The sequence below is a fragment of the Eleutherodactylus coqui genome, chromosome 5 (genome assembly GCF_035609145.1).
Source record: "Eleutherodactylus coqui strain aEleCoq1 chromosome 5, aEleCoq1.hap1, whole genome shotgun sequence".
Lineage (NCBI taxonomy): Eukaryota > Metazoa > Chordata > Amphibia > Anura > Eleutherodactylidae > Eleutherodactylus > Eleutherodactylus coqui.
The window spans coordinates 225,225,821-225,251,118 of NC_089841.1; the positions used below are offsets into that span (position 1 = coordinate 225,225,821).

General features: G+C 42.6%; 1 protein-coding gene across 4 annotated transcripts in view; it reads right to left on the reverse strand.

Moving 5' to 3' along the window:
* Positions 1 to 25,298, reverse strand: part of FREM1 (FRAS1 related extracellular matrix 1) — a 181,946-nt gene that overhangs the window by 151,648 nt on the left and 5,000 nt on the right. For all 4 annotated transcript variants that reach the window (XR_010792875.1, XM_066604279.1, XM_066604280.1 and 1 more), the window contains exon 2: positions 5,266 to 5,754. Coding sequence is in view for 3 of the 4 variants with exons in the window: in XM_066604279.1 (XP_066460376.1) it covers positions 5,266 to 5,505 (240 nt within the window). In the remaining variant the exon portion in view is untranslated. The remainder of the gene's footprint in view (positions 1 to 5,265; positions 5,755 to 25,298) is intronic.

Sequence of the window (25,298 nt, forward strand, 5' to 3'; positions counted from 1 at the left end):
TGGTGTCTAAATATTCAGCACACCCCAAGATGAATTTGTTAAAGGGTCTAGTTTTCAAAATGGGTCATTTGTGGAGGTTCTCTAGCGTTTTGATAGCTCAAGGACTCTACAAGTGTGCAGTGGGGCGTAAAACCCCTTTAAGCAAAATGTCTGTTCTAAAAGCCACCGGCTGCTCCTTTCGGTTTGGGTCCCGTTGTGCATACAGATAGAAGATTAGGGCCACAATGGGTAGGTTTCTGAAAACAGGACAAACAAGGGTATCCATTTTGGGGTGCAAATCCGGATTTTCATGTTCACTGTAGAAAAAAACCTGTCCCTAAAATAACATATTTGCGAAAATATGAAATTGTATTTTTTCTTTTCTAAATTGCATTAACCCTTTCCAATCCAATTTGTATCCTGGTTTTCCTAGGGGGCTTACTCTTTTTCTGCCGTTATACAACGGTGCTATATGCTGGCTAAAGCCAGTACTGCATGAGGTGACACGTTGGATAGGCTCCGACAGCAGAGAGTCTGGCAATATACAGTAAGAGAACCCCGACGGACGTCTTTCAACATCGGAGCTGCACAGCCTTAAATCATAATGTCTTCAGAGGTCAGACAGTGGATTGGAAAGGGTTAACTCTTGAAAAGAAACTGTGGGGTCAAAATACTCCTGACCCCCCTCAGTGAATACATTAAGATGTGTATTTTTTCAAAATGGGGTCATTTGTGGGGGCATCTATCATTGTGACACCTATGAGCCTTTGTCATCTTGGCTTGATGTAGGAAAACAAAATGTTACACAAACTTTTAACAACTGATGTGAAATGTATACGTCTCCTGAAGTGCTAAAAAACTACTTTATTCTGGAAGCCCATTTGAAAAACTTTAAACAGATGGGAATATGTATCTGATTAAAAATTTGTACTGTATGTTTGCACATATTTGAGATATTACAGCTGAAAATGTGAAAAAATTACAATTTTTCAAAATCTTCCCAATTTTGGCGCTTTTATTAAATCTACACAAATTCTGTCGGTCTATTTTTATCACCTAAATGAAGTACAAAAACAATGTCAGAATCACTTGGATATGAGTTATTCAATGTTTAAGTGACACGTGTCAATATTTGGCCAGGTCATTAAAGCGCAAACAGGCTCGGTCACTAAGGGGTTAACGCAACTGGACATACACGTACATGCTATGCATGGCAATGGTTCAGAAGCTGTGCCATCTGCAGCCGGAGATATTGTTTATAACAGGCTGGGGAGATAAGTGTCTTTCTAGACTCAAAAGGTCTACAGTGAAGATACAAGTGGATTATCCCAGCAGGGGGCAGCAGTGCATCTTCTACTGAGAGCTCATTTTAACTTTTCTGTCATTTTATGCAAAGATTACTGTATATACAAACATACGCTGTATATGTGTACCATTCAACATTCATTACAAGAAAACAAGATTGTGTTTGTTTTATAACAAATAAGTCACAGTTCTCTCTGAGTTCTAGTAATAAAATGTGTAAATTAATACATTACACTAAACAGAAGGAAACGCTGAAATCATAAAGAAAATCTGCTTAAACTGTGTGAAGTATTGTTCTTCTTGGCATTTTAGATTTTTATGACTCGGCTCTAATACAATACGTGACAATTTCTGGTAACTAATTAGCCCAGCATAAGCGGGATGTAACAATCTGTTCACAAAATGAAATTTACAGACATAATGTTATATTGTCTAAAGAGTAGAATGAAATGCACTATGTTTGCTTTACAGCTGCAAAACAATGCCAACTTCCATTGATTTATATGCTGCTACATTGCTGCATTCTTATTGGTTGTTATTTATATGCTGCTACATTGCTGCATTCTTATTGGATGGTATTTATATGTTGCTACATTGCTGCATTCTTATTGGATGGTATTTATATGTTGCTACATTAGCTTAATATGCTGTTGCAAAATAATGTACATTTAAAATTAGCTAGATCTCTGCATTGATGCTAATAAAATGTGTTCTGATTGCTATGTTAAACTTGTATGTTAAACTTATATTTAAAGCCCTTCCCTGAAATCAATAGCCGGCAGCAGAATCCTCTACCGCAGCTGACATGTGTGACAGCTGCGGTAGAGAATTGAAGAATTCCTCTGCTGCATCTGTCACAGATGTGGCAGATGTAGCAGCAGGGAATTCTCTTAACTAGCGGGGATGAAGGAAACATCTGCTGCACATGGCAGATGTGTTCTTCATCCCAGCGGGGGACACAGTAGCGGCGGACAGGTAAGTATATTTTTTACACTAAAATTCTTCTTTTTCAGAGAAGAGCTTATATGTAAAGCTCTTCCCTGAAAAATAGTTTAGTGGTGCCGGCAGACCATTGTCTTCAATAGAGCCGTCGGCAACAGCAGTGGCTCCATTGAAGAAAATGCCTGCATTTTTTTTTTTTTTTTACACTAAAATGTTTCTTTTTCAGGGAAGAGCTTATATGTAAAGCCCTTCCCTGAAAAAGAATGCAGGGGTGCCGGCAGAGCATTGTTTTCAATGAAGCTGCCGGGAGCAGCCGCGGCTCCATTGACAACAAGCATGCAGCTGTGTTCACACGTGTTTTTGCTCGTACCTAGGTGCGCAAGCATGTACGCACCTAAGTATGCACAAAAACACGCTTGTGTGAACCCACCCTGAGGCTGTAAAAAAAAAAAACAATGGCAGAATTGAGGTATTTTCTCTCTCTGCCCTCCAAAAAAATGTATAAAGGTTTTACAATACATCATATGCACCCAAAACATACATTATATGTACCAATACAAACTACAGTTTGTCACACAAAAAACAAGCCCTCACACGACCATGTTAAAAATATATGGCTTTTGAAAAGTGCAGATGAAAATCCCTCAAAAATTGTCGCCTCCTTATGACTACAATAGGCTGTGTCCTTAAAGGAATTAAATTAAGGAGATGAAATTGGAGGTGTGGGTTTCACATCTAATATAAAAAGTCTACAGGCTTTTTCTTGCAGCACACTTTGAACCCTTTGCCTGACCCTAGGTGGATGATTTTGCTGTCATTAGATTAGTAATATCCTCACCACCGCCGTAAAATCATAAAATTTGAGTATGATACACTGAGTGACCTGTGAGGTCAGCTCCAAGTTGCAATGTTAAGACTATGGGTGCATGCCAGTAGGGAGAGGGAAGCATTGCTAAGCAGTGTGAGATGCAAGCGGCAAGGAGGAGAGAGTGAGGCAGGTTTCACACAGGCAAGGGTGATATGTGAAAGCCCCAAGGATACAAGGCGTTTTCATGTGAAAACAGCCTTTGCATCACTACAGGGAATCCCTTCATCCCCGCGACATTTCCTCAGCCGCAGCTGATGGGATTTCCCCTGCCCCGACTGAAGGGATTCCCCCACCACGGCAGAGGATCGCAGAGCTCTCCCATTGCTTTCAATAAGGTTAGGGGGAGGGAAGAGGGAGAGCAAAGTGGCAAGAGAGAGAGAAGTGGCGAAAGAGATAGAGAGAAGCGGTGAAAGAGAGAAAGACAGAGAAAAGCGTCAAAAGAGAGAAGCAGGGAGAGAGAAAAGCAGCAAGAGAGAAGCCGTGCAAGAGAAAGATAGAGAGGGAAAAGACAAAAGAGAGAAAAATGGCACTGGGGGAATCACTGATCAAATTTGCCATTGACACAAAGCTAGGAGGGATAGCTAACATTAGGGAAGGGAGGGAGAGTATTCAAAAAGTTTTAGAAAGCTTGAACAGTGGTGAAGACTAACAGAATGTTATTTAACAAAGAGAAATGGAAGTCCTACATCTGGGCAAGAAAAATAAAGAAAGCACATACAGAATGGGAGGAATTGGACTAAGCAGCAGCACATGTGAAAAAGACTTGGGTATACTAATAGATCATAGACTGAACATGAGTCAACAATGTGATGCAGCAGCCAAAAAGGCAAACACAATTCTCGGGTGTATTAAGAGAGCATAGAGTCTAGATCACGTGAGGCCTAGGCCCCTCTACTCTACCTTAGTCAGACCTCATCTGGAATACTGTGTTCAGTTCTGTGCATCCCACAAAAAACAGTCTGCCAAGAAAATGTCCCAATGTGACATCACCCTAGGAGTTGGTCATGACTCGGTGCTTGCACCAGGAACTTTACCTTTTACCTATTGCCTCAGGGCCTGGACACCTTGTGATCACTGAGAGCACAATGAATTCTAAGGTGTATCCAAACATTTTATAGGGGTGTGAAAGGTCAGTGGTCCATGACCTCAAGCTGCAGAGACATTGGGTGAAGCAACAAGAGAGTGGCCCAAAGCACACAAGTAAATCAACTAAATAAAGGTTGGAAAAGAAGAGGATTTGTTTTTTGGAGTGACCAAGTTAGGGCTCATGCCCATGGACAGGTCAGATTCCGCCTGCAAAATATCGCAGCGGAATCAGCCCCGGCGCTCCCCGTTTCCCCATACTCACCTCTCCGAATCAGCTGCAAATGTCTTGTCCGGGAATATCACGGGACCGATGGCTTCCATTGACTGCAATGGAAGCCACCTGTGCGTTTTTCTGCACAGAATAGAACATGCTGCGATTCTCCCCCGTGAGCAGTAAATCGCAGTTGATTTCCGCTCATGGGCAGGGGAGAATCATTTAACATAATATGTCTATGGGCAGACATTGCTGCGGAATTCGTGGCAGGTGTCTGGCCATGATTTCTGCAGTGATAATCCGTCCATGGGCATTAGCCCTTAGAGTCCCAATCTGAACCCTACTGAGATGTATTGGCAGACCTGAAGCAAGCTGTAGATGCAAGGCATCCCAGGTATATTGATGACCTGAAACACATTTGCACGTAGGAATAATCCAAACTTCATCCACAACATTTTGGAAATCTTATTTGCAGCTACAGGAAATGTTTTGTGGAGGTGATTGCTGCTAGATCCACAAGTTATTAAATTCAAGGGTTCACTTAGTTTTCTTCCTGTACTGTTGCCTTTATTCAATGTGCTCAATAAAAGACAAGAGCAATAGAGCTGTTTGTGTGTTATTAGATTGTGTTTGTTTATAATTGTAACTTAGATAGTAATCAGATTACATTCTGTTAGTAATCAATGCAGAAATCCAGGCAATTGCAAAGGGCTCACTTATTCTTTCTAGCAACTGTAAATTTCCTCCTACCGTATATGTGCTGTTTTAAGCCGTGTAACATCTGTGCTATTAGCATTTTATTAGGCCTTCTTTTAAGTTGTAACAATGTACATGTTTTCTGCTTAAAGGAAAGAATCTTAAGTGGTCTTACCTGCGGAGATAACTTTCCAACTCTCTGTGTTATCGGTTCATTAGCAATAACTTCCACTTTGCAGGCATCTTTCTCCTTGGGGATGAAGAACTGAAGGTCATCTTCTGATAGGTAGCCGACTTGTCCCTTCATCACTGTGATCCCATTATTGACTTTGATCAAGGAAGAGCTTAGGAACCTCAAAGTCACTAATATTAATACAAGTGATAGATACATGTGACATCTGGAATAGAGATTCATCTTTATCTACTCTATCCTATGCCCTAACATCGATGGTTGCCAGCTGGAGTCTGTACTCCTCTCAGGGTTATTTTACACACCACCAGGCAGTGGCTAGTCTTCAGTCATCTGTTCAACATGAAGGGCTTCCCCCCTTGTCCAAAATCTTGACAACAACAAGCTCTTTCAGGAAGTTGTGGTTCCTTAATAAAAGTCGTTGAAGAATCCTGACAACGCCAGACATTAATGCGCTCCTTTTATTCTCTAATCCTGCAAAATAAGGGGATAAAAGAAGGAAAGAAAGACGTGTGAGATCACTAAAAACAGCGGAGGAAGGAACATACAGATTTTTTTCTCAAAAACGACTGGGATAGAACACAGTACAGTTTATGGATTATGATAATTGTATTTTTTTGTAAATTCTTTATGAATTTTTCTAACACAAGGACCTGATTTTTATATAGAGGATGAATAACACAGATGATCATTTAAACCTGTGCACAGATTGCATACAATCATTTAGCATTATTATTAAGCTTGCAGTTATACAAGGATTGCCAAGGGCACATCTAATCACTTTTTAGGAGGATTTAGGCTATGCTCACATCACATTAAGAGACCACGTTTGTTGTATAAAGCTCCCGGCATATAGGCCAATCCCACCTTGCCTAATTGCAATAGATTCAGTGGACTTGATAACAGCAGGATGGACAAATGTGCTCAACTCTAAATGATGGGTGATCTTCTGCGGAAGTTATTAGATTTTTCTTTTTCAATTTCTTCTTACAATTTTAATTAAAAATATGTGTTAATATTTAATATTGTTATTGTTTTATTGCTTAAAATCCCTGCAGTTGTGATTGGAGTTTATTGTCTACACTGATAATACCATTGACAATTAGAGATGAGCGAATGTACTCTGTTCGGTCGTTTTTGGACCCGAGCACCGCTGTTTCCGAGTAACTGACTACTCGGACGAAAAGATTCGGGGGGCGCCGGGGGTGCGCGGAGGGGAGTGGGGGGAGGGAAGAGAGAGAGAGAGAGCTCCCCCCTGTTCCCCACTGTTACCCCCCGCTCCACCACGCCGCCCCCCTGCCCCCGTCACCCCCGAATCTTTTTGTCCGAGTAGTCAGTTACTTGGAAAAAGCGGTGCTCGGGTCCAAAAACACACAAACTGAGTACGTTCGCTCATCTCTATGGACAATGTTCTTGTTGGTCATTCAATAAGAATCTTCTTTATCATTTGCTTTCAGTATAAAGAGATTTTTGGGTATGTGTAGGCATCATGTTGTAGAGCAAGAGGAGCTGAGTTGGTTGGGGGATAACTTTGTTGGAAAAGTTTCAGTATAACTTGTGCTTTATTGATTTAAACATTTGCTCATTTTGGTTCTAGAGGTCCAATGGCTGGTCTTATCAGTAATTGACAGCTATTTCTATATGCAGAGTCATACACAGATAGCTGTCATCATTAATAGGCCCGTCCACTGGACCTCTAAGCCCAGAATGAGCATATTAATGAATAAAGTTATAATGCTGTTGGGCCATGTCAGGTTCCCTTTAATCTTAAGACGTGGCACTAAAGTGAGGAGCACAAGTGTAGTGTTTAGAAGCAAAGCTTCCTCTGGTACCTCAGGCTGTTTATTAATTGGAATAGCAATGACCTTCCATTGAGCCATGGGAAGGAGACTTTACTGGTAAAAACTACCATAATTACATGCTCTTAAAAGCATAAATGTTCTGAGGATGAGCTCTAACTGTGCAGTCACACATGATTAAAACACACAAAGAGTAATGCAGATGTTCACATAAAATAATTTAATTAATGGATTTTATTATTGACAAACAACAAATTTGGTAATCTGCCAAGTCCCCATGAGAACTAAGAAAAAGTAAAAACAACATTAATAAAGCTTTTTTAATTGTTAGTAAATTTAGAAATATTAAAAGCCCTTTTCCAAGCTGTTGCATTAAACAATGTAAAAAATAAATAAATTCGTATTTTTGCATCAGTAAGTCACTAAGTCCAATTTATTAAAATATTACATTGGTGGGCATGGCCTGCAGCCAACATGGCAAGACACATCCGAGCTGAGATCCTATTATCCTGACTCCATCGTATGCCTCCAGACACTGTTCTGGCCAGTTACTACTTACTCTACCCGGCTAGCTCACCTGGCTCCTGCTTCAGGGACGCTTGAAGCGTGATGTGCATTGTCTGGTGCTATACTCACCTCTGCACATGTGGCACTCGCTCAACCTGGGCCACGGGTACTTCTTCATTAGCACAGTGAGGGCTCTCCTGCCACAGAGACCGGGGCACTGGGGTACTGATGGAGGGACACACCGCAATCCAGCACCACATTATAGGCCACGTTAAGGCGCCTCCCTGCTACTCCATGCCTCCACCTCTTTTGAAACCCTTTCCCATAGACATAACAGTGCTTGTACTCTGCAGAACACACTTTAACAGGAAGACAAGAGAAATATAAAGGCCCCCTGCATTACCTGGGTTGTGTATAAGAGTCACTACCATTTTGGGACTTTTAGCAACCATTATATAATAGCACCTTGCTTATGTTAACCCCTTCAAAACTGATTGGGACCTTCTTCACACTGCACATCTGGTAGTTGCAAGTACGCTGGGGTTGTAAAGCTTATATTGTAACACCCTCTGTACACTTATTGGACCCTGTGGTTCAATTTGGGACATACCATATATAATGTGGTTTAGCTGAAGAGCCTGCTGTAATCTGGACTAGTCTATTGGATCATCCACTTTCAATATAGTTTTGTTGGAGATTCTCTGTTTGTTTCAGTCTCCAATCAACCATAACCATATCTCCTTCATACCCTCACAAGTGGGGAACCACAAGTCATCCACTATGAATCGCAGATCTTTCTCATCCATATCTGACCAGCTAAAGGAGTTTGTATGTGAGCCAACCACTGACAATGCACATGATTCTTCTGGGTCTTCAGGGCAGTCTTCATCTCGCTTTGACCATGTGGATTCTTCACTCGACGAGACTGAGCTACACTCAATCAAGTCACCGCCTAGTTGCTAGATGCAATTCAATTCAGCACTACCTTTTTGACGGGTAAAATTGAGGAGATCAAAAAAGTTAGGCTCTTGCGACAAAACATACCAAATGTCCATGGCAGGAAGAGCGAGGTAGAAGACCGTGTTTCTCAATTCGAGAATACTGTTGCACCTTTCCTTACCAAAGTGGAAAAACTGGAGAAGACAGCTGATATGTGGCTGCAGCATGCGGACGATCTTGAAAATTGGCTGCACAAGAAAAACCTGTGTATTCCCGATCTACCTGAGCTCTTTGAGGGCCAAAATCCTTGCAAATTCATGAAAAAGGGTATGAGAGAACTCTTTCCTGATGCTCAACTCTCTGCTGCATTTGCTATTGGCAGAACCCACAGAGTTTGGCACAACCACCACCTCCAGGGGCACCTCCTAGATCAATGCTGGCTCATCTGCTCAGTAGTAAGGATTGAGATGCAGCATTGCAGGCATCCAGACATATGTGGAAGGTCGAGTTCAACGATTCTACCATCTCTGTTTCCAGATTTCTCAGCTACTCTCCAATAGACCAGTGCCTCCTTCATCAGTGTTAAATGACGCCTACGAGATGCCTTGATTCAGTACTCCATGGCGTATCCAGCACATCTGCACATTGTTCGCAACGACAGTTATCTTCTTCTCTACTCCCAAAGAAGCCGAGGATTAGCTCCACCTCCTTCTAAGATTTCCGCATCACTGATCTGGACTTCAGTTTGAGATGCCTAGCTTGAGACTTTCTAATTCTTCTTTTTGATATTAGTTAATACCTTTCAATATTTTTACTACATGATTGTCACATATAGAATTATATGTTTACTGCTAATCAGAACAACCCTAAGGTGGCTAACTGCATTGTGTAATTTAAGTCTCTTGCTCTAGCGAGGCATAGTGTTATTCTGTGCCCTTTTTAATTAACATCAATCGGGTGCACAGTCCACCCATGTAGTTTTTTGGTGACATGCCAAATTCTTGGCTAGTCACGACTTCTGTTATTTCAATAAAACTGGTTTTGAATTTGTTAATAACGTTCACTAGATATTATGTTACAGTTTTTTCACAATATGACACATATGTTAGGGGCACAGTTCAGACACAATCCTTCGTCTCTGCATCTAGCAGACGCGGGCGTCGTCCTGCTCTCTCTGTTCCCTGAGCTTATACTATTCTCTTGCAGCACTCCTATGGTTAATTGCTATCTGTCTCCTGTTCAGCTGTTGCACCTTTTCCAATCACCGCCCTATATAGGAGTGCAATGCCTCTCAGGCCTCTCTCACATGGGCATTGGCGTTTTTACATGCACCCGCCAGAGCCGTAAAAACGAGTGAACGGGTGCACAAATCTAACATCTGTGCGCCCTTTCAGACGGCATGCTGCCATGTTGTCATGCTATTGCCCTTCCCTCCCCCTCACCGGCACACCCTGTCTCTCTTGCTGTTTGCAATATGAGGGGGCAGGGTGGGGGTTGAGCTAAACTCCCTCCCACCTCCCTTCTTCGGCCGCTGTCATTGGCTCCCATAGGAGCCCATGCAGCGGCGGACGTATTCTGGGCAGAAGAATAGTTCCAGGGCTATTTTTTCAGCTCGACATAAAAGCGCCCAGCAATATATTGGCCCGGCTATGCGCTTTTACACCGTGGGAATGCATCAGATCGTAGCGTATATCGGCCGGCCGTGAAAACGGCTTCTGACATATGCTCGTGTGAAAGATCCCTCAGACTGTGCTTCATCGTTGTTGTGAGTTTGCTCTCTCTTCTGACATCCTGCTTAGCTGCTGCTCCACCATTTGTTCTGTTGTTATCCTGCATCCTTCTGTTGGCGTCTTTCTGCTTTTGCACCCTTTCTGTCAGTAGCCTCATCGCCTGTTTCTGTCTTGTCTTTGTAGACCTGTCCGTCTCTCTGTTTCTCTACTACCCCCCACTGGTTTGTCTTTTGGTGTATAGAAGTTCTGCCTGTAAGGGAGCTAGTGCCTAGAGGAAGACCACGGGGTTGTCCTTATTAGGACGAGTGCTCCATTCCTAGGCAGGGCTATTCCTCCTTCCATGTACTAGCTTAGGTCAAGGTATCTTCCCTAGTCCACCTCCTCGGACTGGTTACTGTCATCTCGTGTGCTTATAGTCTGCATCAAAATCAACATCTATTAATGACCCCTCTGATGAAAATGCAACACTATGCATGCAAATCCTTTTTTACTAAGCAGTGCTATTATGAGTTGAGTAACCAATCAAGCAGCCCTTTAGCCCATTTAGTTAATCAAAACTTAACTTCCCCTGCTATATTTCAAATTTTCTGTCATGTAGGAGAAGTCCCCAACGATAGTGATTCCGTAAGGGGGAGATTCCAACAGTTTTACAGCAATCTTTATCGTACTAGATTTGACAATACCCCGCTAGAATTGAATACCTATCCCGAATTTGACCCCCGGCCAGAAAAGGTTTATAGATGCTCCTTTTACTTTGGACAAACTCATTGAGGCTCTCTCTAATATGGCAAGAGCTAGGTCACCAGGCCCAGATGGCCTCCCGGATGAGGTGTATGCAGAGTATCAAGAAATAATACTCCTCCAACATCTAGCTGTATATAATGCGGCATATCAGAGGGGGCTCCCTGCTGGAATACTTCTATGAAGGCAACATTGTACTTATATTACAACCAGATAAAGACCCTCTTGACTGCAGTTCTTACTCACCAATTTCATTCATAAACATAAACCAGTAACCGAAATGATGGCAAACCACCTTAGCTCTGTAATTTTAGACTTAATTCACCCAGATCAAACTGGGGTTATGCCTGGGAACTCCACCAGGGAGACTCTCAGAAGAGTAACCCAGATAGGGGCAGAAATGAAAGAAAACTAAGCCATGGCCTCCCTCGATGCTATGAAGGCGTTTGATTCTATAGACTGGCTTTATACCCTCCAGTGATATGGTTTTGGTGTCACCTTTTATTAAGTTGGTCTCTTTACTATATAAGTCCACCGTAGCTGCTGTTAATTACTTTCTACTATATGTAAGTACTAGACAGGACTGCCCCCTGTCCCCTTTACTGTTCGCTTTGGCAATTGAACCCCTAACTATTAATCTAAGGGAAAGTAAGCGGTATGAAGGTATAACTATAGAAGCCCGAGAGAGGACCGTGTCACGCTATACATGGATGATCGCATGCTACTTATGTCTAAAACTGTAACATTTCTCCCATATGCGATCAACCATATTAACAGATTTGGGGAATTCTCTGTACTAACTGGCCTAAGTTCATCATTATGCCTACATCACGATATAACCCTTGAACCAAGACTCGCTCTGTGAGCTTCCTATAGCTAGTACATTTAAATACCTTGGTATTCCGTTTTCTAACACCTATAAATGCTCCCTGGACCTCAATATACTTGCTTTAATAGACCAATTTAAATCTAAATTTAAAATTTCGGGTTCCCTCCCATTCTCAATTGCCGGGTGCATAAATCTAAATAAATGATAGCGCTGCTTAAGTGCCTGTATGTTTTACAACACACTTCAGTTTTTGACCGTGGCAGATTTTTTTGCTAGCCGATGATGCAGGAAAAGCAGGGGTTTAAAAAAAATCTGTTCTGCGCAGTACAGAAAAAAATTTTAAAAATGCATGTACGCACGGATGACGGCCGGACACAGGGTCGGATTCCGCTGCGGGCTCCCGCGTGTGCAATCTGACCCGGTCGCGTGCACCAGCCTTAGATTGTGATCCCCAATGGGGACAGAACCCTATGATGTGCAGCACTGCAGAATAGGTAAGCAAAATCTAAAATACATAAAATCTATACCTGCTATGAGCCTCTAATGAACTAAAGTACTTAAAGTGGTGTTCTGGTTTTATGTTAATAGATCTTAATGATTATATACCAGTAAATAAAAGTTTGACAACCGTCTAATATACAGGGTGCTTCAAAAAGAATGAAAGTAAAGCTGATTCATTCATACATGAATTGATATATAGCAGTCAGAATGACATGAAAAGATAGAACTCACGTTTTTAATGCACATTACAGATCTTCCATGTGTAGACCTCTGGTGACACGAGACGACCTCAAACAATACAACTCTGCTGCAGTGGAATCAGTAATAAAAGATATGCTGAGATATAACTGGGCAGAACTGGACTTGCATCTGCAACAGGGCATTGGCCAATGACCGTACTGTGAGGAATACTGATGCGCCGGTTGGGTCCTTGGGCCAATCGTAGGGGATGCCTGGGCTTTTGGGTCAGTCATGGCAATGAGGTCCCACTGATTACATTTTTTTGTGTGTATTTATTTAAATAGTAAAGTAACTGTACGTACCTGCCTGTTACGTGTGCTGCTGGGATCTGTAGTTCTAAGCTTCCTAGCAGCACAGCCCTCACAGGGTTAATTGATTGAGCTGGCTGGGTGTGGTACTTCCTGCTAGCCAATCTCCTGGGTCTGTGCTCACATATAAACCCAGCTCCTGGTCAGTCTCTCTATGGTGTTCAGGGTGAGCAGTCATGAATCCTTGTCTGTTGAAGTTTGCTGTGTGACCTGCTATCTGTGTTTTATTGCAGCTTGCTGTGTAATCTGTGCCTTGCGGTTCATGACTGCTCACCCTGAACACCATACAGAGACACAATGGTTATGCTAGCAAAGTTCCCAGTAAAGTAAAAAAAAAAAGGTAGAAAACCCTTTTAACGTTTTTAGGTGGGGCAAATACAAGTAGGCAGGGGTCAGCAAATCATCAGCTGCAGCCACACATGTGGTGGGAGTGGAGAAGTCTACGAAGCTACGAAGCACAGAATATATTGGGGCTGGAAATATATATTAGCATGCTGCCTAATTTTCACCCAATAAGCCACCATACTGTTACTAAATAAAGGCCAGTAGAAGATCAATATTACCAGCAATAATCCCACCAGGCCATGACAGCATAATACCACCATAGTGTTACTCTTAGGTCCCCTGTCCACGGGCGTGATTTTGCCAGCGTTGCTACGGAAAGCTCCGGCCCCGTGTCCACGAGCAGATAATCATTGCGATTCTCCGCTAACGGCTGGCAATTCGCAGCATGCTGCGCATTGCCACGATTCTCTGCGGTCAGCCCATCTGTCAGATTAGGCTGCAGCGGAGATTCGTCCGCCGGCTCCTGCTCCCTGGTGGCGGCTCCCACGACGGAGATTTGCCGCGGGACTTCGCAACACCTGTGGACAGGGGGCCTTACTGAATGCAAAGATCAATATCAATAGTAACACTATATAAGGACCAAATAGCACCATGCAGAACAAAACACTACACAAAAAGCAATATTAACCCTACACAGATGCTATGCACACCATATGAATGATTACAATATAGTAATATAGCATATCTACACCTCTACACATTTTTCCTTTCTATTGCTCCTCAGATCATAATAGTGCCACCTGTGGAGCTTCACACAATAATAGCATTCCCATTTTGTTCCCCCTGTAGGCCCCACGAAATAAGTGCTGCTTATAGTGACCCTCAAATAGTAAAAGAGCCTACATTTAGCAATAATGCCTTCTTTATACTCCCATTCAATAATACCGCCTTTTGCCTCCACTCAGTAATGATGTCCCCATTTATTAATAATATCTAGAGTTGAGCAAACATACTCTTCCGAGCTTGATGCTCATTTGAGTATTAGCATACTCGATGGTGCTCGTTACTGGAGCGAGCATCACGCCATGTTCGACCCCGCCCCAGTTTTGGCCAGAGAGCGATCTTTTTCCTCAGTCAGTAATAGTACCTCCTCTTGCTTCCAGTCAATTTTAATGCCCCTTTTATCCCTATTTAGGAATAACCTGTTTTCCCCAGTCAATAATAATACCTCCTTTTGCTCCCATTTAGAAATAATGCCCCCTTTTACCTCCATTCAGAAATAATGCCTCTTTTTGCCCCAACTCAAAAATAATGCCCCCTTCTGCCCCATTTTTTAAAAGAAATAATGCCCTCTTATATGTAATAAAATAAATATCTGATTATATTCATCTGCCTCTGTCACTCCCTTGCAGCTGCATTTGGCGATATTTTGTGCAGCTCCCTTCCTGACTTCTGGGTCATGAGATCATGTAACAGACAGATATGATCACTGCGGTCAGTCCCTGGCCTCAGTGCTAATATAGTCAGGTTTTTTTAATTTTTTTGAATACACTTTAAAAATCAGTGAGGCCTGACTTCTGTGTCTGACCCAGCAGCCTGGACCCCCACGCAACCAACCCCAGAACCAGATTTATTCACTGGAATTTGTGTAGGTTCAGTCAATGTCCAGTGAACCCCAGCGGTCACTATTGACTTGCTAGGTCCAACTTCAGCCATTTGCGTTGGGTGTCAGCTGTTTCAAACAGCCAGCACCTGCCATGTGTACAGCTGGCTCGGCTCCCAAGCCTGCTTCATGCCCACCCCACACCTCTGTTATCTGTACGTCACAGACGACATCAAGGGTTAATCAATGTTGCTTGCTACAGGACAGTAAATAGAATGGTGCATACTTTCCCATGTCCAGTTAAAGTTTTGATCTTTTTGTTGTACCAAGAGACAAATCATGTAGAGAAATACAGGAATAAGGCTTCTTCCATTTTCCTATTCCGCTCAGGCAGCAGGAAAAAGGCATTCCCTTGCCGAACGGGGATGTGTTATGATGGAACCAAACAACGCCGAACAGACCCTATTGACTATAATGGGGTTCATTCGGTCTCTGCATTTTGCCAACAAAAAATACAATACCATCATTAAAGGGGTTTCTGGGACTAAAATATTGATGACCTATTCTCCGGATAGAACATCAACATCAGAGCAGCGGAAGGCCATCACTTGGGATGCTTGCTGATCAAACATTTAAAGGGGCCACAGCGCTCCTGTGAGCATCGCCGCTATTTTACTGCATAACAGACGAAGCGCCATACACTTCATAGTGGCTGTGCCTGGTATAGCAACTCAGTCTCATTTACTTCAATGGAATGGAGCTGCTCTTTGGTTACGTGATTGATGAATGTGATATCACAGGCGTGAGAAGAGTCCGTAGTGCTCATGTTAGTGCTGTGGCCTATTCAATCAGCTGATTTTGCATGGTGGACTACAACTAATTATATATTGATGCCCTATCTTGACGAAAGGTCATCAATACCTTAATCCCCGAAAACAACTTTAGCAAAGCACTATCTGAAATCATACTCAGCATAATGTGCCCCCAGTGGTTGTCATCTGCTACTACACACTCTCACACTAATCTGAGCCATTGTACTGGAAATCTAATATTTTAAAAGCACACATTAAAATGAAATAGAAAATCCATTCAAATCTTGTTTCGGAGATCATATTTCTCCATGGAATGTCACACTTTTTCTACGGCAATACAGAAAGAAAGTTTTCTTTCCCATGACTAAAGCGCTTAACATGGGATAAAATGATCCAAAACAATCAGGAATTTGAGAAAAGATTAAGATCTTAATTCTAACAATACATTTGCCTTGATAACCTTAGGACAACAGTTAATGGCTTCCAGATGTTAGAATCTGGGTGGCATCAAACAGAAAATGGAAATAAACAGGATTTCCTTCATTATATCAGTCAAATGTAGTTCCATGTATTTTTTGGAAACGGCAGTTAGACTGCAAAGTTTTCCATAGTTTCTATTGCTGTGAAAAAGTATCTGCCACCTTCCAGATGTCCACTTCTGCAGCTAACTCGTATTTGTCACAGCCATCTGTTGTTTAATCCGAATGTAATACTCAAAGAGAACACAAGTAAATACATTGTGTCCATGGCTAATATAGTGCAAACATACTCCGTCGCGGTGTACGGAGATTACCATCACTCACATCACTCCAAGTCCTCATTGGGATTTACAATGAAGTTGCTGCGTCTTCTCTGCTGTCAGAAGAGATGCTGAGTAAGTGATAGGAGAAGGACACAAAGTTACTACAGAGAAGCAAGACTGAATATGGATGACCACCATAGAACATTTACCGAGGTGGACACAATGGAAACAGTAGGTGCTGCTATACCTACATTGACCCTCACCATCCCATGCTGCCAGCACAGTGTAGACATTGAAAGCAGCCTTGGCACGGTTTCATGCACCAGTTGGTAGATGGTGCCGCTGCACCACCAGTGTAGAGGCTGCTGTGTAAAAGGTAGCAAAACAAAAAATGATAGATGCCACCCACCTTAAAGAATGAGTGGCTTCTTTGTCACCTGCTCCAAGAAAGGTAGGAGCCTCATATAATCTCTGGTGGACACCAATGTAGGCAGCAGGGGCGGGACCTATAACAATGACCATTTACCAGAGAGGTACCCGTTGGGACTTATGGACTAATGTTCGTAAGGTCTGTCATCTGTTGTGATACAATGTCTGAAGTATATGAGCACTCCATGGGGTGATAATGTTAAGTGTATACTGTAGTTCATGTACTGCAAGAATTTGAATGTGCTTCCGCTTGACATCATTTCCATGCCATACCTTATCTAGTCCTTACTCTACAAATGTCTGGGACTAAACATCATCATTCCCGACTATTTTCTGTTATCAGTGATATACTAATGTCAAACTTCCATTCCAAGAAAATAACATTGTGGGTTCCTTGTTCCCACCCTTCTTGACCATCAGTTATGCCACTGTTGGAAAGTATCTATTCATATATTGCCGTTTCCCAAGGAGAGCTCCAATCTCAAAAAATCGGGTGAATTTTTACATTTATAGCTACCCATATTATGCAGAAAAGACAGAATGATCAGTAGATGAAGTCAGCTAGAGGAATAGCTTCTGCATCAATTTGTAGCTCCAACAACTGACCAATTGTACTAGTACATCAAGGAGAACAAAGGCTACTGAGGAATCTATCATCATTATACACACACATGGTTATTTTCTTTTAATGCATTATTCTTCTTGACAATGAAGGCTAGCTGGAATATATTCTCAGCAAACCTAAAAATAAATACTTTTGTCTGAGTTTTGTGACAAAGACACCAAGATCCAAAACTGTCGGACCAGATGTCAAATATCAACTCCAAATGTTTGTGGTCAACTTTTATATTGTTGTTTAAAGTTACTTCCGGAGTTTCCAGTAAGACAGTGCTTAACACCACAAATTTCTTTAATACTATCATGTACATAGAAATGATTTATATGCAAACATGATGGGAATAAGGCATTTTTACGGATGTTAGATCAGAGCTACGGTCTGCTGCCTTAAATACTTGGGTGGCTACATTTGACAAGTTCCAGACATTCCGTGCTCTTGAAGTGTTCTGTTGCATAGAAGTCTTACCGCAGACTAATTGTACAGTTGGAAAATGAACATTTTTCACATCACATGTTTCTGTCCAATCGTGGTTCCATCCTTGGTTTCTATCTTCCACTCAAAAAAACTGCTTGGAAACAACAACTGGGACCGAATCTTTAGGTTTAATGGATGAGACGGAGACCTGTTTGGTCTCCGTTTCTCCGGGTTTTGGTCCCTGGCAGTCTTTAAAGCTGGATAGAAAAGCCTTGCCCCATGGCCCCATCCAGCTAAAACCTGGCACGGCCAAAAACCATATGAAGCAGGGAGTTGACAAGTTTCCATCTCACCTACTGAATCCTACGGTTCCGCCACTGCTCTGTCCTGGTTTTCATACCTATGCAGCCTTCTGCATAAAAGAGCTGGGATAGAAAAATGGAATGTAAAAACAGCCTTACACAGAAAAATGAGATTGTCTTGAAAGATAAACTAGAGAGCAAGCGGGTGGTTACTCAATAACAGTTCACAGCTTTTAGAGTATGATTAGTACAGAACAGCTATAATCTAGAGATCACATGTGAGGAAATATCAGGAGCACTGGCGTAACTATAGGGGATGCAGGGGATGCGGTTGCACCCGGGCCCAGGAGCCTTAGGGGGCCCATAAGGCCTCTCTTCTCCATATAGGAAGCTAAGTACTATGAATAAAGCATCATAGTTGGGGGCCCTGTTATAGGTTTTGCATTGGGACTCAGGAACTTTAAGTTATGCCTCTGATCAGAAGATTAGGTCAGAGATGTATAGAGGAGATGTCATGGTCAATATTTTGAAAAGTATTGGCTGGCCAATGAGTATCCAGTGAAGGGATATGCAGAAAGGAGAAGAGACAGTGGTAGGGTAATGTGGAAGGAGATGAATTAACCCAGCAGCACAAGTGAGGATGGATTGAAGGAGTAGAAGAATGTTACAGAGGAGGCCTCAAAGGATGATATTAAAGAAGTATCATTGGGGTATGATAAGGATATCTACAAGACTCTTTGTTGATTCAATCTTAATCTTTTGTTGACCAAGCTCAATAAATATACAGTGCTTGGTTCTGGGCTTTCAACCCACACTATAGAAAATTTACGGTGCCCGTTTAACCCTTTCCAATCCAATTTTGGATTCAGGGTTTTCTAAAAGGCTTTCTCTTTTTGCTGTTATGCAACAGTGCCATCTGCTGGCTAAAGCCAGTGTGTGCGCCAGAGAGGCTCCGATAGGGGAGTGGCTGGCAATAGACAGTAAGAATACCCTGTCAAACGTCTTCTGACATTGGAGCTGTACAAGCTTAAATCAGAATGTAGGAAGACGTCAGACAGTGGATTGGAAAGGGTTAAAGCTAGTTGAATAATTGTTCTCTTTTGCATGATCTAACAGAGAACTGTAATATTAAATCGTGGGTCAATGTCCTTAAGACCGGCTGTCCACGGGCGATGCGGTATGCCGCGGCGAAGCTTTGCCGCTGGAGCCGCCGCCCGGGAGCAGGAGCCACCTCTGAATCTCCGCTGGTCAGCCCTATCTAATAGATAGGCTGACCGTGAAGAATCGGGGCAAATCGCAGCATGCTGCGAATTGCCCTCCGCGAGCGGAGAATCGCAATGATTTTCCGCTCGTGGACAGGTGCCGGTGCTTTCCATAGCAATGCTATGGACAGGGGACCTAAGCTGGATACTATACATTGTTTTGCATATTCTAATAGAGCAATATAGTATTTAATTGTGAGCCAACCGCTTTAATCCTCCTCTGAAATATGTATTTTGACTGGTATTTTCTTTTAAGACATAGCAATACATTATTATTATTCTCTTCATGTTTTCTGAATGTGAACTTCCACCACTGATTCTCCATATGGACTAGATGATGGGACCCGCTATACAAACAGATGCCGCCTTCATCGGAGTTTATGAATAGTGGAGATGTAAGCTATACAATTCCCACCATTCTGTAAGAGACAGATTAATTCTTCAACATTACATTCTTTACTCTTCCTTTGGGATTACCACAATTTATTGCCGAACATCTCACTCCTTGCCACCATAGTAAAAACCTACTAAATGAACTATCTAATGTTTTAGTGGCAGCAGAAAATTACACACCGCATTAACCTACTATAAACAGATGTTGGTAGGTACTTCCAACTATCCAGAGGATAAAAAAGCTATGTATGTATATAATGTAGAAGATGCTTAATGGAGTTTATCTCCCAACAGGAAGCTTAAGTGTTTAATTTAAGAGAATCTATAAAAAAAGCCTTCCACTCCCAATAATAAAGTGAGCCATCAAGCTTGAAATACTAGAAAATTATTTGAACAACTATGGGCAAATAAAAGGGGCATACAAGAAGCTTCTACCGGTGTATCATGGGTACATCCTTGATATTAACGCTATTCATCTGGTCCGTGAGAAAATGATGGTCTTGGATTAAAGGTGGTGGCATTCTTAGGGAGTCAATGGCCATAATAAAAGCTGTGTAAACAGATTGTCTTTTACACAATGTATGGATTTCCAGGATAATCAGATAGAACCCATCTTCCTCGTTCCCAAAGCAAAATAGTGAATTTCTTGCTAAGTCACAAATAACCATAAAATGTTGAAAATCATACATCTGCCATGGTAAATGAAGCATGAATATCCCCATTGTGCTCAGTACATAGCCATAATTGCTTTAGTCAGCTGGCTGCTGCATTTATCTACAAATCAAACAGATCACACAGCTATAATTTCCGATCTTCCAAGCCAGCATCCAAAGTACTTTGAGCCAAAGCTCCAGGCTTTACTATAATAGCTAAGGCAGACAAAACAAATGATTTTATGTTTTACAACCTTCCACTGTCTGCTCTTACGTGAGGATTCTCTTAGCCCATCCCAAAAACATCATAATTAGGGACACACGGTGGCGGATATATTTTTAACCTGCAAAGACGGGTCTCAAAATCTGATTACAAAAAGTTCCTAAACAGAAGAAAATGGAAATCTAATTAGAAATAGCAAGCAGCATCTCATATAGGTCAAAATGATGTGTTCTCAAATCAGGGCTCCATGCGGGTCCCACTGAAACTCCCAGCAGCCGATCACTCTAGAGGAAGTAGGCACTTAGGATACAATAAATGTCAGCCTAGTTAGTCCTTTGTGGCAGTTTTTGTAAACAGCTCTTGAACCAGTCTTACATCTGAATGTGAAAATGTTTTTATTATTCTTTTTCTATTCCATTTGGTTCGGAGGAGTTCCCAATCTATTATGCTTGCCACCATGAATGAAAGTAGCATACCTCATTTCCTAAATGGTTTACTCTCCTTTTACCTTAAAGAGTTTGTCCCAGAATCATAACATCGCCTATTCACAAGACCCCCACTAATCATGAGAAAGGGGTTCCCATGTCCTCTTTTTGAACAGAGCAAGAATTGAACATGCACACTGCCACTCCATTCAAAGTCTTTGGCCTTCACAGAGATGGACGAATGCCGAACTCCACCACCTCTCCATTTAAATGGAGGACATAAGACCCCTGTTCATGCGATTGGTGAGGGCCCTAGTGGAGAGATCCACAGTAATCAGACACCTATCATCTGTCTGGTGGATAGGTGATAAAATATGATTCTGCAACAACCCCAATTCTTATTATTGGTACATATTAAAGGGATCCTGTCAGCACCTTTGGGGTCACTAAACCACCAATATGTCATCCATATAGTTGGATTTAACTTTCTAAAGATGCCCTTAAGTATGACAAGCACCCATCTCAGCATTATATGGAAAAGGGAGTTATAACTTACTGGCGCATGCAAATAAGAATACATCTTGCTTCACTATGCATGCCAAAGGAAAGGAGTCCTGGACTTCTCTCTAGTAAGTTATAACATAATGCCATGACACATAATGCCAAGACAGCCGCTAGTCACGGAGGCATCTTTAAAAAGTTAACCCCTTAAATCTACATGACGTGCAGTTACGTCATTGAGGTTCGGTGGTTTGTATGGAGTGGGATCAGGGGTCGATCCAACTCCGTACAATGCGGGTGTCGGCTATCTTAGCAAAAAAAAAACTTTTCCCATATTTATAATTGAAAAAAAACTAAAATCTAAATTATAAAAAAACAACCAAAACCTATGTGGTATCACTGCATCCATAAAAGTCTGATCTATTACAGTAATGCATAATTTATCCCACACGAATGTCATCAGAAAACAAAACAACAAAATCATAATTGGTCTATTTTGGTCATTCCATCTCCAAGAAAAGCTTTTTACAAAAAACGATCAAAAGTTGTATGTGCTCCAAAATGGCACCAAGAAAAACTACAGGTCGTCCCGCCAAAAACAAGTCCTCACACCACTATGTCAACAGAAAAATAAGAAAAAGTTATGGCAGCAGAAAATATTTTTATTCTTTCCCAAAGATATGTTATGTTTTAAAAGTAGTAAAGCCAAAAAAAACTATATAAATTTTGTATTGTCACAATCATACTGACTAGAGTTGAGCGAACGTACTCTGCTGAGCTTGATGCTCGTTCGAGTATTAGCGTACTCGATGGTGCTCGCTACTCGATCGAGCATCACGCCGTGTTCGACCCCGCCCCAGTTTTTGGTTCCTCCCCACTGTGACGGGCCTGTTTTGGCCCCTCCCCGCCGCGACGCAGCATGCATCAATGGCAAATGTTTTGGCTGGCAGGCAGGAGGAGAGAGAGAACCAAGAAAAAAAAAATCTCGGGACCCAGCGTCCCACATACAAAAATGCTTGAGTTCCCCATTGTAGTCAATGTGGTCCGTTACTCGAGTAGAGCTCTCGAATTTTACGAAAAGCTCGACTTGAATAACGCGGACCCGAGCATTTGGGTGCTCGCGCATCTCTAAAACTGACACATACAATAAAGTTATCATGTCATTTTTGCTGCAGTGTGTATACTGTAGGAACAAAATCCCCCTAAAGATGGCGGACTGCATTTTTTTCATTTTACTCCACGTAGAGTTTTTTAAAAAGTTTTTCAGTACATTATATGATACATTAAATAGTCCCTTTGAAGAATACAACTCGTCCCACAAAAAAACAACCCTCAGACAGAGAAGTTAATAGATAAATAAGTGGGAAAGAAAAAGCGAAAATAAAACAAAGGCCACGTCCTTAAGGGGTTGAAATAGCTGGTTGATGGATGTTGGTAGTTTAGTTGCTCACAACTGACTGCTTCCCTACACTATAGGATTCCATCTGGGGATTCTTCACAGGTGCCGAGAACAGCAAGTAATATACAGATGAAGGACGGGGTTTTATCCCCAGTAATCAAAGCTGTCCATGGACTTTCAGCATCCCCCTAGTCATCACAGCCCTCTTCCCCTCCTCCACAGCCCTCCCTAGGTTCTAGTATCTCCCCTGCAGCCTACCCATAGTATTCTCCTCCCCTACCCCCTTACTATCCTCTCCAGATTCTCCTCAGTGTCCTTCGCAGCTCGCCTATAGTACTGTCCTCCCCAGCACTCCCATAATAGTACTGACCTCTGCAGCTACCCCATAGTAGTACTGTTCTGCACAGCAGTCCTACTGCAGTAGTACTGTTCTCCGCAGCGAGCCCCCTGGCTGCAGCTCCATTCATTTCAATGGGCAGACAGATAGCCTATAGCACTATACTTGGCTACATTCATCAGCCCCATTGAAATGAAAGGAGCGGTACTGACCATGAGTGGCTGCAGCTCCATTGCTTTCAATGGGTCTGATGGAAATAGCCTAACATAGTTGGTTACTTGTTTCATTCATTGAAATGAATTGAGTCACAGCTAAACATACAGAACCAGTGGCCCATTCGCTTCTACATTAGGGAAATAGGCAGAAGCGATTCTGTATTGCAAAATAGGGAGGGGGGGGGGGACATGGATCCCCCATTCTTGGGAGTAGTGGGAATTCCAGGAGCCAGACCCCCTACTAATCCATTGGTTTTCACCCATCCACCCAACTGGAATATCCCTTGAAGTAACCTCCTGAAAAGGTTGTAGCATTTGGATTTTACACAAAGGGTGCTATTGGACTTTCCCTCTGACAAGGTTAATATGTGATATTTCACAGAAAAAAGACATCTGAGATCTTGGTCACCAACATGCGTAGCCAGGGTAAAAAACACCAAATTTTTGCATTTTTTATGTCGGCTGTTTTTGCTTTGCATTTTGTGGCAGTAAAAAACACTGTGTCCAGATGTTTGCAAAAGGCAGTAGTAAAATATAAAATTACTACAAATATTGTGCTTCCTTAGGGCTCAGTCACACGGGCGTTTATTGCCGCGATTTGCGCATGCGCATGCGTCCGGCGATTTTTTAAAACCATTGCTTTGCAATGGTATCGGACACATGAGCGCTTTTTATGCGCTCGTCCGATAAATTAGAGAACAGAAATCGCAGATCGCACCTATCTGCGATCTGCGATTCCTGTTCTCTTCTCTATATGCGCTCAATGGGGCCGGCGGCAGCAGCGCCGACCCCATTGAGAACATATAGAAGACAAATCATTCTTCTCTGCCACAGCTGGAACAGCTGTGGCAGAGAAGAACGATGTTTGCCCATTGAATTCAATGGAGCCGGCAATACAGCCGACTCCATTGAAAGCAATGGGCTGCCGGCGTGCACGGGATGAATTGTCGGGAAGGGGTTAAATATATAACCCCTTCCCTGCAATGCATCCTGAAAAGTGAAAAAATAAAAAAAAAGGATGTACTCACCTGCTCCCGGCAGCCTGAGATCCCCGCGGCCGTCCTGCAGTGGGTGTGAAGGGGGTGTGACTCAGGCTTGCCCCTGATTGGCTCAGCCTGAGCCAATCAGAGGCTGATCTCAGTCACACCCATTCATGAATTCATGAATGGGTGTGACTGAGACTTGCCTCTGATTGGCTCAGCGCTGAGCCAATCAGGGGCAAGCCTGAGTCACACCCCCTTCACACCCACTGCAGGACGGCCGCGGGGATCTCAGGCTGCCGGGAGCAGGTAAGTACATACATTTTTTTATTTTTTCACTTTTCAGGATGCATTGCAGGGAAGGGGTTATATATTTAACCCCTTCCCGACAATTCATCCCACACTCGCCCGCAGTGCTTGCATTCAATGGAGCCGGTTGTATTGCCGGCTCCATTGAATGCAATGCGCTGGACAGCTCTGGCCCGTTTCTAATGAAACACGGCTAGGAGCAGATTTTCGGGCGATTTTTTGGCCGATTTTTCGGCGCCTGTCACGCGATTTGCGCATGCGCATTCGTCATGCGATGCGCAAATCGCGTGAAAAAACGCCCGTGTGACTAAGGCCTTAGGGCAAAATCAGACAAGCGTTTTTTTGCGCACGTCTGATAGAACCATTAGTTTCCTATGGTGTGTTCACATTTCCATCTTTTACAGGCGCAAAATACTTGCACCTGCAAAAGATAGGAAATCCGTGCGCCGGGAATGTCCGTGCTGTGTGGAAAAAATCCCTGCAGGGAATTCCCTCATCACTGAACACTGTGACAGCACTGT